Source organism: Ruditapes philippinarum, unplaced genomic scaffold (assembly GCF_026571515.1).
Source record: "Ruditapes philippinarum isolate M1 unplaced genomic scaffold, ASM2657151v2 ctg4547_1_1_1_1, whole genome shotgun sequence".
Classification (NCBI taxonomy): Eukaryota; Metazoa; Mollusca; class Bivalvia; order Venerida; family Veneridae; genus Ruditapes; species Ruditapes philippinarum.
In genome coordinates, this window is record NW_026858948.1 from 31,300 (window position 1) to 47,553 (window position 16,254).

At 30.5% G+C, this 16,254-nt stretch overlaps 1 protein-coding gene across 1 annotated transcript in view; it reads right to left on the reverse strand.

Moving 5' to 3' along the window:
* LOC132754754 (leucine-rich repeat-containing protein 7-like) overlaps positions 1 to 15,696 on the reverse strand; it is a 42,074-nt gene extending 26,378 nt beyond the window's left edge. Inside the window, exons 1-2 of the mRNA XM_060745442.1 lie at positions 15,234 to 15,696; positions 8,221 to 8,405 (exon numbers count right to left, since the gene is read on the reverse strand). Coding sequence (XP_060601425.1) covers positions 8,221 to 8,397 — 177 coding nt within the window. The 5' untranslated portion in view covers positions 8,398 to 8,405; positions 15,234 to 15,696. The remainder of the gene's footprint in view (positions 1 to 8,220; positions 8,406 to 15,233) is intronic.
* Positions 15,697 to 16,254: the final 558 nt, after the last annotated feature.

Consider the following 16,254-nt stretch of genomic DNA (forward strand, 5'->3'; position numbering starts at 1 on the left):
GTATTAAATTATCAGATCAAATCATATCATGTATGTTTTAAATCAGATCAGATCAGGTCATGTATGTATTATATCAGATCATATCATATCATGTATGTATTATATCAGATCATATCATATCATGTATGTATTATATCAGATCATATCATGTCATGTATGTTTTAAATCAGATCAGATCAGGTCATGTATGTTTTAAATAAGTCAGATCATATCATATCATGTATGTATTATATCAGATCATATCATGTCATGTATGTTTTAAATCAGATCATATCATGTCATGTATGTTTTAAATAAGTCAGATCATATCATGTCATGTATGTATTATATCAGATCATATCATGTCATGTATGTTTTAAATCAGATCAGATCAGGTCATGTATGTTTTAAATAAGTCAGATCATATCATAACATGTATGTATTATATCAGATCATATCATGTCATGTATGTTTTAAATCAGATCAGATCAGGTCATGTATGTTTTAAATAAGTCAGATCATATCATGTCATGTATGTATTATATCAGCAAGATCAAATCATGTCATACCAACCTCATCCTTTATATATATATTTACAATTTATCTCTTGGACTTTTTTTTCTATCCATAATATCCTACATAATATCTGATTTATATTACATGTATACAAGTCATTTTAAATCATTTGAGTCGCGCCATGACAAAACCAACATAATGCATTTGCGACCAGCATGGATCCAGACCAGCCTGCGCATCCGCGCAGTCTGATCAGGATCCATGCTGTTCGTTTCTCCACTTGTAATAGAGTTGGTAAGCGAACAGCATGGATCCTAATCAGACTGCGCGAATGCCCAGGCTGGTCTGGATCCATGCTGGTCGCAAACGCACTATGTTGGTTTTGTCATGACACGGCTCATTTTATAGTGGCCTTCAGCTTTTATTTTCTGTTAAAAAAATATTTCTGTGTTGTTTCCAGGTAAGTTTTTTAGTAATTTTATTTTCCGGAAAGTGCATCATATCACTGTTTAGCCTTCTTCAAATCAAAGTCCAGTTGAGAACTATTTATAATACGTCAGTTTCTTAATCTTTTTCAAGTTTTCTCATTGTTAATGATCTTTGGCAAATTTCATTAACATATTTGACATAAGAACCTTCAAATTCATAAAGTAATGCTTGTTTGTATGACTTCACTTTTCCAGTTGGCATATAATATTTTAATCAGTAATGTCATCATGTTGGCCACTCTAACAGCATATATTTGTAACCCAAATATTGTCACTATAAAATTATGGTAGAATATGCACTGTTAATGCAATATGTCATGTTTTGATATTATTTTAAATTGTGTTGTTTTTTTCTTCAGTAAAATTTAATAAGGTGTAAAACCGTTGTCCTGACAACAGTGAAAGCAGGTATAAAAATTCAATGACAAGAAGTATTGCTCTATATAAACTCAATGGGGTATTGAAGCAGCACGACCTTAAGTAATATAAAACCTCAAAATTTATATAAACCCAGAAATTCATGTTTGAATAGGTATAATGTAAAAGGAAGTTTTTACAATTGCAGCGTTACTTATTCAAACATTCATGTTAAATTAACCTAAATTCGCATATATAAATATATATATTTGTATATGACCATCAAAGCTGGCTTTATCAACAATGACCATCTTTTTCTACTTTTTTCAGGAGTGAAAAATCACAAAGGGCTATATAGTAATGCCTGTGCTTTTTTCGACATTAACGTTTAAAAGGTCACCGCGTCCATGACCTGCAACGTTTAATGTTGCAGCTTTTAATCTGACTTTAACATTGAAACTTCACGATATATCATTAAAATGAACAAAGAAATCTTTTTTTCTAATCGAAAATTGTCAAACACATAATAAGGAAAGCCAATCCACGAATCCACATGGGGGTATAAATTGACTTTGATCAACAATAGAAAAACACGTTTTGTTGGCTCAACTTGATTCATACCATTTATTCTTGATAGACAAAGATAATATTAAAGATATTGGGTAGAATACAATTGTGGTCTATGTTTTATACATTACATATCCAGTGAAATCCATTAAATACTGATTCAATATTTGATAAGAAATTGTGTAACTAAAACTGACATTCATGCCCGCTATTTCTTAATATATAAATTGACCTGACATACTTTGAGACCACATAGTGACAGGTTTTATTCTGATAACAATTCAGTATGTTTAAAAATTCTAATACTGTAAACAATTAAATATTTATTTTATGTATCAATTATATATATGTATGTTTAACAATTAACAGCAAATCTCTCCCTAAAAGTGTAAAAATTTCAGGTCTATATATATATAATGAGCAGCTTAATTTATTTGAAGAAAGTAAAGTTACCTTTTCAAATAATTAGAAGAATTTTAACATGAATTAAGGCTTGAAAATATCTATATTAAAAATTAATTATAATGAGATTTCAAAAATTGTTCTATTTATTAAAATTTTTGTCATATTTACAAATAAACTGACTTAGGTTTGGGCTTATAAGAGTCCAAAAACTATGAACCTGTAACTTGTTGAATTTCTTAAATGGATTGCCAGCTTCCAGTTGTTGAAAATTTGTCATAATTAAATTGTATACATATACATGCACAGTGTGTTAACTGGAGTGCAGGTTACTTTTTTCTCTGGGGTTTCATATTGTGACATCAGGGAACATGTTTTTTATTTTTGCCTTTGATATAAAAGAGAAAGAACATCAAAACACAGGGCAATGTGATTTATACTGGGGAGGGGGGGGGGAGGGGTCTTTAATGCCCCCTCATACAAATTGGATAGCCTCTTTCTATTATTTATTTTAATAACCATCTGCGAAAATAACTGCTATAACAAGTGGAAGTATTCAGGGATAACCATAGAAAAATATATATCAAATATATCATTAATTCTAGGTATTTCTCTAAATGCACAACATTTTAAACACCATACAATACCTGGATAAAACATAACCTTCTGTAAACAGGAGTTTATTCAATATATTACATAATATGCATCAATCATGAATCATTACTAAATAGTAAAGATACCAAAATCAATGCTGTGACAATTATTGCCTTTATATGCTTAATACAATTACAAACTTTTTTCCCTTTATTACAATTTCCTGCCAAATAAAATAAGTTGTCTATGCTTTAAATTTATGCAGATAAGAAAACCAAAATCTCAAAAATTGTTCATGCAATATGATGTTATCAGGTCTATAATAGGCAACGCATTTTCGACAAGTTTCATATCATCCGATGTAAATTATGTTTACAACATGTCTGTATCGATTTTAATATATATTATATAGGTTGCCGTAAAAAGTCATTATCTAAAGTTAAACAAACTGATCAAATATGAAAACTGTTATCAAACAAAGATTTAATACCATAAGAGAATTTCATAGTTGACAACTGATCTGACACTGTCGACTTGTATAAGAAAAGACCGAGATGTATTGAGGGTAAAAGCAAAGTAAACATTCCCGCCACAATCCATTTACGCTACAGAGCAGCACACCATGACAGTGAGAAGAACAAAATAAATCTGGAATGTCTATTTTCCTTTGTGAATATTATCAAATTAACGTTAAGCAAGTGTAGTTTTTGTAACTAAAAGTACTTCTTTACTACCTCGATTTTTTTTTATGTAGATTGAAATATCATATTAAACTCAATCTTTAATTGTAGTAACCATTTTAATTCAGTCATTTCAAACAAAATATTCATTAACTATATGCACTTTTATGTAATGGAAGTATTTATTATTTTCATTTTACATTATGGGCTACTGCACAGGTGAAGAATCTGCTATCGAGGTAACTCAAGTGTTCAATATTCAAACAAAGAAAACATCAGTCAACTTATAAACTAGCTCTCCAATACAGCCTTAAACGAGCAGGCTGATGTTACATGTCCCGATGTCAATGTATTAGCGTATCTGATGACCCTTTTACTACCCTACCGACCTATTTCCGCTTTATACAGGTACGACAGTGTTACAGTAAGTTGAACAACTCTAATCCCATTATCTGTAAATATAAAAAGCTACTTCCGAACGGCAATACATAGTGATTAATTGGTTTACAATATTTGTGATTCTAATCTAGGAGCGGTGTTCTGACTCGTTTAAAATCAATGGCGTCCTTGATGAAAATCGCTCAACGGTATACACAATGGCTGACTCGCACTGTTGTGGGACGCCGCCTACAGACATGCATTTCATTCCTCAAATGTTTGAAGAGTTTTTAGTTAAAGTTGACAAATTCAATTTTAAAACCTAAAACTTCAGACATTTAGCATAAATTACGTTCAGCAGCAACAAAAACAATGTGAATGATTTGTCAGTAAATGACTAAAGTATTCTTAAATGTGAAATGAGTGAAAAATTTACTAAATTTAAAAGCCAAATATCTTGATATCTTTTTCTAATATCACTGTGAAGATGGTGAATGAGCACTTTGAGTGAACCATTTGAAGCTAAAAATATCTTTATAATTAAAGAATGAACCAGTGAAGAGTGTCAGAACCAGTGAAAACTTAAGACATCTTTATAGAAGAGTGTCAGAACCAGTGAAAACTTAAGACATCTTTATAGAAGTGTCAGAACCAGTGAAAACTCAAGACATCTTTATAGAAGAGTGTCAGAACAAGTGAAAACTCAAGACATCTTTATAGAAGAGTGTCAGAACCAGTGAAAACTTAAGACATCTTTATAGAAGAGTGTCAGAACCAATGAAAACTCAAGACATCTTTATAGAAGAGTGTCAGAACCAGTGAAAACTTAAGACATCTTTATAGAAGAGTGTCAGAACCAATGAAAACTCAAGACATCTTTATAGAAGAGTGTCAGAACCAGTGAAAACTCAAGACATCTTTATAGAAGAGTGTCAGAACCAGTGAAAACTTAAGACATCTTTATAGAAAAGAGTGAACCATTTCCAGCTCAGAATATCTCTGTAGTAAAAATGAATGAATCAAGGCTCATTATTAACTCCTTATAGTAAAAGAGTGAACCAACTGAAGCTCAATATATCTTTATAGCAAAAGAGTGAACTGATTGAAGCTCAATATATCTTTATAGCAATAGAGTGAACTGATTTAAGCTCAATATATCTTTATAGCAATAGAGTGAACTGATTTAAGCTCAAGATATCTTTATAGTAAAAGAGTGAACAGATTGAAGCTCATATTTTTACAGTAAGTAAACAAATTGAAGCTCAAGATATCCTTACAGTAAAGAGTGAACCATTTTTTATTAAAGCTAAAGATGATGCTTATAGGAAAAGAGTGAACCAATTGCAGCTCAAGATATATTTACATTAAGCAGCTAAAGATATTTTTATGATAAAAGATTATGCAATTAGAGCAAGATAAACCTCAATGACAGATATTGTTGAAAGTTACAGTTTGTGAATGTTTATTATCAAAATTAAACCATTTTGATGCTTCCAGGTCTGAGAAAGGTGATCTGTTCTCAATGTAGAAATCAAACCGCCGCTTTGCATAATCCGTAAATATTAGTTTATTCATAGCGGCATGTTCTACAAAAAACCTTGTAAACTCTTTCACAGTTTATCAATGGATGTGTAAAGAACATAAAAACTTTTTGTCAATCTTTACGACAGGATGTGGAAAAAAGATTCAATAGACGTTATAATAGGGGATAAAAGATGCAAATTTTGAATGTTTTCAAACTGACATAAAAGAATTATTTGCAGAGCTTACAAAACAGCGATACGCTTCACATCGGCCATGCCTTACCCAACATCCCTCTGCTATTATACCCTCTGAATAAAATATTTCATAACTATTGAATTACATGCATTATGAAATATGGCACCTTCGCAATAACAAAGCTTTGTGAAACCCTCACAATTTTAGAAGTCTCATATGACCGATAAAATTTGTTTTGAAAAAACATTAAAAGTGCTGAAAAAAGTGCAATCATTTTTGTTCTTTTTTGCTCACATTAAAATAATATTTATAATATCACAGTACCTGGTGTTTTTTTTAGTTAAGAGCATGTTTCGAATATTTTAAAATCTTTCAAAAAAAAAATCCCTGTATTTACAGGATGTTTTACAATAAAATTCATAAAATTGAGTTGTGAACAGCAAGCTGATTGGTCATAATTCAAGAAGGTGCAAACACGTCAGATTCTAAACTAACGGCACTATGGATGATTATAATTCATACCATTTACACTTGCTCTCAAATAGTGTTTAACAATTACGAATAAATATCAAGCCTTCGGGTGTCTCCATCATTAACATTGTTTACACTATAAATGTAACTATATTTTAAAATGGACAAAACTGTTTATCATTTTCAGGGAAATTTTCAAAAGTTACACAGCAGACCATGATAAAGACGGGCCTGGACATGCCGACTGATTAAGGTCTGCCGTGGTGGCATGGTTAAGATTCAGTTGACGCCAGCGGGCTTTAGGTTAATTAATATTAAAATGACAGCATTGGTGGTATAATCCCAATGGTATAAGACTGTAATTATTAGTCAATATTCTGTTACCCACACCTTGTGTCACATTTGATTATTGCTTACAGTGACATAATCTGATTAATTAAACATTATATCCATTCATAAGGTTTAAATAGCACCTTATATATCTAAATACATCATCATAACTTAGTGTGAAAACCAGAATCAATTATTCATTAACATTCATTGACCTATCTGACAACATCTTAAAAATTTATCATCCATTTTTCTATGGACTGGTTCTAAATCTACACTTTTTTGTACAGAAATGATCCTGTAAACATCTTTTATTTTCATGACGTCAAAAACAGACTGGTTGACTTCTTTTAATTTTAAATATTCAAAGACAATTAATATTAAACAAAGACAAGCAGCTCGAAGAAAGAAATCTATACCAGTCTGTTGACAATTTCAATAATGGCAGCAAAACCTGAACAAACAGCCTGGAACAGTTCTATTATAGACTGGGCTACAGGTAATCTTAATTGAAGCATGGAAATATTACATTAATCAACTAATGGCAGCTGTAAATGATCCATCGAACTGTTTTGGGCCGCTGCTTACAGAACGTTCAATGTTTTAATCAATAATATAACACATCAAATAGATTTCAAAACATCCCAAGTTGCTCAAGATTGCAGTTTTGAACATGCAATATCTAGGTGTTAAACATTTACTAAAGTAAGGTTTCTTTTTAACTTTGTTGCCATTCAGGTTTTTCTTGTGAATGTATTATGTCATTCAGACATTTGAAAAGACTGTTTCCTTAAAAACGTAATTAATTTCATAAAAAAATTTGCCTTTTATGTCCTATTTGATCCATGTACAGGTCTATATTGTAAATATGTTGCCTCATGGACCAGTCTGGTCTACTAGCTTTGTGAAATAAATATATATATACATAACAACAAAATATACGCATGACTTTAAATGTGAAGTTTTAGAAGTTCATAAATAAAGACACTTAGTTGATGCCATAGCAACATAATATAACATTCGCTATCATGATAATATCTGAAATCAGCACATATCATTGTCTTTTGATACATTTAGATTTGTTTTTCCTGACAATTATTAATATATACAAGTTGTAATACGGTAACTGTATGTGATGTAAAGACCTGATCAGGCATTGAACATAATATTGAACTGTTTTACTCTACCTCCCCTATTAAACAGATCATCAAACAGGACAAATCTGGTGACAGCTTGCTCAATTACCTTCTCTTTCTTTCAATTTTCTCTTAACTGTTCTAGTACAAAAAAGCAGCTTCACTAACTTGAACCCTTAATTACTATTAAACATCTGAGTTTGTGTAAAAGATTTGTGCTACTTTAAATCTAAAACTTGTTAATGAAATGAGTTGCATTTGAATTTGATAATTACAGTCAAATCTGTAAAAAAGGCCACTCTAGGGAGACACTAAAGGTTATCTATATCGACAATTGGTCTTTATTTGGAGGTTACTTTATTTAATTTTTTCATTAAAGGGTTATCAAAAGTGGCCTTTATTCAAAGGGTTATCTTTACAAAGAGGTGGTCTTTATCACTGATTTAACTGTATGCAACAAAGAGTAAAGTTTCGTCAGACTGCAGCCTGTATGTCTGCAGTCATGACTTACTAAATACCAATGGCAAAGACTATTTAACGTCTAGTTTCAGCACTCACAAGGGGCCACATATAATTTTACTGGTCAATTGTTACTATACTTACTCTAGGTAAATCCTTGATCTGGTTTGAATCAACAAGTAATTCCTCGAGAGTTCGTTCAAAATTGAACACTTCTCCGGGTACATCATTTAAACTACAATGTCTATAATCCAACAGTTTAACATCCTCTTCAATCTTTGGACGCAGACACGGACATTTCCTGACAAACAACTTAGCCATTACTCATCCTGTAATAAACAAAATATATAATATATACCGGTATCAAAAATAATCATGTGTACATGTGCAATTGGTCTATTGGCATAGGATTTCTGTGGTGGTCTGTTACCTTTCAATTTCGTTTTTGATGGATTATTTACCTTAAAACCAAAATATTTGACAAGATTCAAAATCAAGTTACACAAATTATAAGCAAGCACCACCTATTTTACATAAAACAATGGTTTATATGAAAAAATGTTACACTACTATATGTAATTTAACTACTTTTTTTCTCTCTCTCAAAATATTTGTACAAAGAAAAGTATATCCAAATGAAAATCAATTCTAAAAATATTTACACAAGTCAAACACCTGCTTTTATCCTTCTAGATTACTTAATATTTGAACTGTCCAGCCAGAATTTAAAGTACATGTATTCAGACAGTTAAATACCTACAAATGTGTATCAGTCATAGACAGGTGAAAGTTGGACATATAAAACAGCTTATTCAGCAATGTTGTAAAAGTTTTATACAGAAAAAAGAGATTTTGGGAACCTTTAGGAATCCTGAAAACTTTCATTGGCACAGTATTATAATATTATGTCTGTCTTCTTTGTTGGATAAGATGTACTGAATGTTATAATCTTTATAATTGCTTGTAATATGTTTATTTTTTATGTTTATTGAAGGCCTTGTTGAAAATAAGATTTTGCATAATATGTGTTATCTTTGATGCTTTGATGTATTGTCTTCATAAGCTACCTATGTTAAATTAACAGGTTATTATTATTATTATGATTACTATCACTTTTTATGAGTTGGCTCTAAATACAGACATCTAAGACATTAACACTTTAAAAGATTATATTCCTTTAAATTTGAAAAGCTTATGTCAGAGCACCAAAAAAGTACAGTTGACAGTTGTCAAATTCATATACTTTGCAACCAATATAAGAAATTAAAGGATGGATGATAATTGTGTTTACTTCTCTGACTATTTTGTATGTTTTGTTTAGCTTCATTTCAAGTTCATATCAGTATATGATTGTAAATATTGGCTATATACACCTTTCAGGTGTTTAGCGCTTAATAAATGTTGTTTTTGTTGTTGTTATATTACTATTATTATCATACAGTCACAACTAACAATCAATATGCTTTGAGTTAACTGCATTGGACCTACAATTTGACCTGCAATGCTTATAAGTTTTTCAACATTAAAAGATCATTATAGATGAAGGCTGACAGACCACCCTGTAAAGGTATATATTCACTTGGCTAGTAAAGCTTGAATAACTAAAATCATTAAAAATATTGACATACCTAAAAAATGGATTGCTTTTTTTATTAATGGCACATTATTTCTTAAATGAAATTGAGATTACTTGTATGTTGCAATTTGAACATAATTTCGGGAGGGAGTTGAAAAGTAATACATTTTTATTAGTTTCTATTATGTAAAGTAAATGCAACAATAATGTAACTTAAACAGTTAAAAACAATTTCATTCCAACACTTACCATCAGATATTACTTTTTAATCTACAAACTTAATCTTTTTACAAAAAAAAATGATGGCTGCAAATTAACATTATTACACTATCAAAATTCATTTTTCATTCTTACTGTAAAAAGAGTGATTTGAAAATCTTTCAAAAATTTTTTTTAGTAAATTTTAAATAATTTAATAATTGTGTTTCAATAAATATATGAGATGAAAAAAAAAATCTGACCACTTTACCTGAAACGTCCGACAGATAAAGTGTACAATAATCCTTATCACTTAAATATGTCAAAAATTCCTTATTTCCAAATAAACACCCTTTAAACTTTGAGGTTAACACTTTAAAACAACACGATCACTACAGCCAGTTAAATCCTTTTCAGATTTCGTATATCACAATGAATTCTTTCACATCAGACCAAAATGACAAAACATTGCCAAACATGCTCTAAATATGTAAACTTAGTCATTTTACTTATACGGTCACAGCATACTATCTTACAAATGTGTTCTTTTGATCGTTTCTCAAGCAGATATAAAAGAAAAATCAGGTAAAAGTTAAGTCCAGTTTATATTATGTCCGATCATCCGACTTAAATCGTGCCGACTATAAGATTGAATATAGATATCGTAATTTGTCCTTTGATGGACGCGTTATCTGCTTGCCCTGATCAATCGTCTATCTAATGGTCACCCTATTGGAATGGTAATTTTATTTACATTAGGTCTTAACAGATATACACTTCTTCAAGTATTAAATGTCAATTTAAGCACTTTCTGTCAAAAAGGCTTCACTTTGGGCATGAATTTCTTTAAAATAGTCAACCGTTGACACATGGTGAACCTGTCACATCCTTGTAATGGTTTATAAAAGGAGGAGTAAGAGAGCAACCCAGTTTGAAATTTAAATCTCTGTACTTGTGTGATCGCATTTCAACTTTTTGCTAAATGTTTCATACCTGATGATTTTTTAAACATAAAAAAAAATCTTAAAATCGGCCTTGTTATAAATAGCACTACAGTAAGTAACATGACAAATGTCCTACTTAGATAATCAAATTGGATATATATTTGGCACTTAAATATATATTATATATAAATTTCTCATATCAAATCATGTAATCAAAAGCTAATTTAGAAACTAGATTTAGAATTTTCCTGATATGATATAAATGCATAGCATTCAGGCAATTTAATGAAGTCCAAGCTCATCCCAGTTTGGTTTCAAATTTAGTAAGAATTCAAACCCTTGTAATAGACAGTTAAAATGCAATATAAGAAATTCTGTCATACATATTGAGTATTATAAGGGTTGAATATTCACTTTATATCTCTTAAAGGAGCACCACTGTGTTTTTTTACATGAAGATGCTGGAAATATTTTTTCAATTTTACAATTTGATGAGTCTGAACGCAAATTAATTTTCCCATCATTCTTCAACTCTGTTTTTTCCAGAATAATCATATTTATTGTGTAAAAATCATATGAGCCGCGTCACGACAAAACCAATGTAAAGTGTTTGCTACCAGCATGGATCCAGACAAGCCTGCGCATCCGAGTACTCTGATCAGGATCCATGCTGTTCGCTTAGAAACCCTATTACAAGTAGAGAAACTGATAGCGAACAGCATGGATCTTGATCAGACTGCACGGATGTGCAGTCTGGTCTGGATCCATGCTGGTCGCATACGCATTACATTGGTTTTGTTGTGACACGGCTCATATTTATTGTGCAAAATGACCCACAAATGAAAAGCATTGCAAGGCTTTTCACTCAAATCGGGCTAAGAACTGCACAGAAAATCAATATTTAATTTAATTTTGAGTATTATATCTTCATTTGCAGTAAGAATTTCATAGCTCAGCTCCTTTAATATGATATTTTAGTTTATCAATTAATCAGATGACAATATGATATACATTATTAACATAATTATGAAATTCACTTAATATATATATTTAAAAAATTTCCATAGATAAAAAAAAATTAAACTTACATCTTAAATCAAAATTCCATGTAAAATGAAAGATTTGACCTCAAAACAATAACTTCTATCCTTTGTTCAAATCTTAAACCGTCTAAATATATTAAAATACACAAAGAAAATGTATCCAATCTAAAAAATCAATTCTTAAAATATTTACAAAGGTTAAACACCTTATAACAATACAAAAGCAACTTTATATAAAAATTAATTGGATAGTTATACCGCAATATTGAGCCGATTAAATATTAATCAAAGCCAAATAACTTGTATACCGTCAAAATCAGATTACTAATATTTGATATTGTTTTAGGGACTTGAGAACATATATTTATTATACTGAAGAATGCTGCCTCCATGTAAGGGGTATTAAAGGCTTAAGTATTTTTGGCCGGAGTCAAACTGACTTTAAGACCCACATTAGAATACCAGGTGTCTCTGAGAATAATTTAAGTTTTCATGTGAAAATATATTAGCCTGTGAAAATGTTTTTCACAAACCATAATTTCATATTTAACTCTTTACTTACATGTAAGTACTTTAAATTTCTTTGAATTTCATATCCTATATAGATAATGTTAAGGATTTTTAACTGTAGTTACATTATGAGTGACGACACTACTAAGAAGTGTTGGTGGTCTTAATGGTGGCCTTGTTAATGGCCAGCAGTAATCACATCTGTTGCTAAATACTAGTATAGCTTAGTGTCATGAATAACAAGAGCCTGTAGTCTTGAAAAACCATATGAGCCGCATCATGACAAAACCAACAGTGCGTTTGCGACCAGCATGGATCCAGACCAGCCTGCACATCCGCGCAGTCTGATCAGGATCCATGCTGTTCGCTATCAGTTTCTCTACTTGCTATAGGGTTTGTAAGCGAACAGCATGGATCTTGATCAGACTGCGCGGATGCCCAGGTTGGTCTGGATCCATGCTGGTCGCAAACCCATTATGTTGGTTTTCTCGTGACGCGGCTCATTATTATATGTTTTAGAAACCATAAGCAATCGAATTTGTTCAGGTCCTCACCCCTCTAACCACCTTTCCACTTCCCCCCTCTACACCCAATGGCTCATTATTGTACAAATATTTCATCAAAAATCAAAACCTTTAGCCCATGAATAAGAACTTTACAAAACTAAACTGATGCAAAACTGCCGATTTAAGTGCAAATTAATTGTTCCTTATCATTTTCAACAACCCTTTCATACTTACATAAATTTTATTACTTAAACGTTTTTGCTGTAAACTGGTGTAAAACGAATGGTTGCACACATGAAAAAAGAAAATTGTTCGACTGATATCATTAAAACATCTTGAATACAGAAAATTTTATCACAGCAATACTAAAACGCAATATAATTTAAAGTAATTTCAACAAACACTTTTCATACACTGTCTACATCTTGATGTGAAGTAAATTAAAATGCAATTCTATATAAAAGAGAAGTTTATTTAATTTCAACATACGATGCAAAACTAGATATCGGGTCCCAGTATTTGATTTTTTGCATATAACAGGTTTTGAACCTTGATTAAATGCTTTTTAAAGAAATAAAAGCTAAGTCATAATTGTTGATACAACAGCAAAATTACTTTTGTTTATTTTAAATACTTAGGCATTAAACTGCTGTGAGGGGACATACCAAAGGTTAAAATTTGCCCTATTACAAATCCCCAACCGCCCGACTATCTTGTGCACTGCACAAATGTATGGGGGTGTCTGAAAGTTACACAATCATGAAACTAGTGAATAGTGACTGAGAACAAAATGAAGAGAAAAACACATTTTGTCTTATTACTTATTTTAGTGCTATATTGTCCACTGACAAGTTATATACGTACAGTAATCCTCTTCATACTTTTTTTTTCATTCAAAGTTATTAGTGGCGGCGGCATGGCCCAATTGTTTACATGTCAAACTAGTAATTTAATAACTACTAGCAGCAGTGGTTCAAACCCTATCAGGGGCACGGCCATGTTTCCTTGAGCAAGAAATTTAAACTCGTGCTCAGTACTGGTTGACTCAAGGAACAGATTCAAGAGTGTTTCTATAAACCATAAGCTTTCTACACAATCAAACCAAAATAAATTCTTAATTTATTAACCAAAGTCATTATTTTTCCAAACTTTCTAATAAATAATGTTTTCAAACTTTCATAAATGATGAGATTTGTATGAACTCATATTAAATTTTAAACAAAAATAAATCAATTGATAAAATTTAAATTCATACATGTATGACTCAAGCTTTGGTATCGAATTTCAAAAGGAAAATTTAACGGAGATATCTTAGATATTAGACTGTTTACCTGTACATAAATGACGAGATTAAAAACCGACCCCTTATCAATCTTATCTCCTCGATAACTTCCATATATACAACAAACAAGGACATCTTAATGCTTTTCATGTAGAAAAATATAAAAAGTTATATAGAGCCTTTCAAGATAACTATATATAAAATTTAAGGAAAAACAAATTTTATAGTGATTTTTACCTGTACTTTTGTTATAAGTGAAAAACAAGTTTTACCTGTAACAGCGGCTTCAATTCTCCCTTTTATACTGAAAATTCTCAAGTTTTTATATAAGATAGATATCAACGAATGATCTAAATAATTCTTCTCATGACTCAATTAAAAAAATTATTACCATTGCCAGTAATTGCCACAGTGTTTCAGGAATTTATTCTTACTTCTTTACTTTTGTTCCTCCCCATTGAACTAATGAATAAACTTGTCCTTAAGGTTTGAATTTGAACCTGACCATTATATTATGTATAAACTATGGAATCTATAAAATGAGTTTGTTTTTTTTAGTGTAAAATTAGTTAATACTGAATTTTAGTTTGACTGTGTAAGATTCCTAAGCTATAAGCGTATAGAAACACTCAAATCCTTTCCTAAAGCAACCAAATATTGAGGAATGAATATAAAACTGAAGTAATTAAAATCCAATTTTTTGAATACCTGGACAAGAAGAATTGTTATTGTTGTTTTTTTTCTTTTAAATAAAATCCAAAGTGAATAAATGTTTGGCTGAAATATCCCAACAAACACATACACACACACACACTGGTCATTAATTAAAAATCCTGTATTTTTTTAAATATATATTTAGAATATTCAATTCATATCAATCTAGTATATAAGGAAGAAGAAAAAAACTAATAAGGATAAGAATTTTAAGGTGGTATAGAAATATATTAGAGTTGACAGTCCAACCCATGTTCTAGCTAGACTATATGTGATAAAATCCACACACTGGGCAAACATTGGGCTACAACATGTCACTCAAACATGGATTATAGTCTACCAAAAAAAATATTGTACAACAGTATAGTCAGTGTCATAGCCTACCTTTATTAGTGAATATATCCATAAATGACAATATCTTATGAAATTAATATCCTCAACACTGTTTAATACACTTTCACAAATAAATTATACACACTGGTTATATTATTCCGAAAAAAAATAACCGAATTATATTTTAATCACACTTTTTAATGACACACAAATTTCAGCAGATAAATATCTTACGATAGATTTATTTTCATTGTAAATCCAATGTACGCCAATAAACATTTAGCTAACATTTCAATTTAAGACCGTTTACTATCCCACTATCTCAGTATCTGACAAACACGTCTTGTCGGGTAAACGGAGATTATTAAATATAATATTTTTGCGATCAATACCTTATTACTAACGTGCACACGTTTTACGATATTCACCGATTCAAGGTGGATTATCGCAACGTTCCATTCAAATTCACAAGTGATATTTGAGCTACAAGGTGCATCTATACGCTCGTTTTAATACGGTCTGTTTCTACCCCTTACACTGTATATGGTCCCATTGTAAATAAAATGGACGATTAATTTAACGATCTTTTTGAGGGGGTTGTTTGCTATCTTCAAACAAATTTTCTATCATGGACGATTTATGGAAACTGATCTATGGTATAATGTTTAGATACACCTGTAAAAGACTAGAAGATTTACGTGACAAGTAAAATCTTTTTTCTGTTCATATGAAATTGAAAACGTACAAAATCTGATAAAATAGCATAATGAACTGAATTTTTATGAGGATAATTTATAAAACTAAATTTCTTAAATTTTTAATATAAAATACATTACAGGATCTAGTTCTTGATGATTTAAAGGTATATGAATATTTTAATGTCCTTTTTATAATATTATCAGACATTATTTCAAAAGAAAGTTAACAAACACCTGGGGACTCTTATTTTTCTACAGTGAATTTTAATTAATACAAATTATCAGAAGCTAATTTCAGTGAATTAATTTAGGTATCCATTTCTTATTTCAATTTATTCAAACAGACAAAATTAAAGCATTTTTTATTAGTCTTT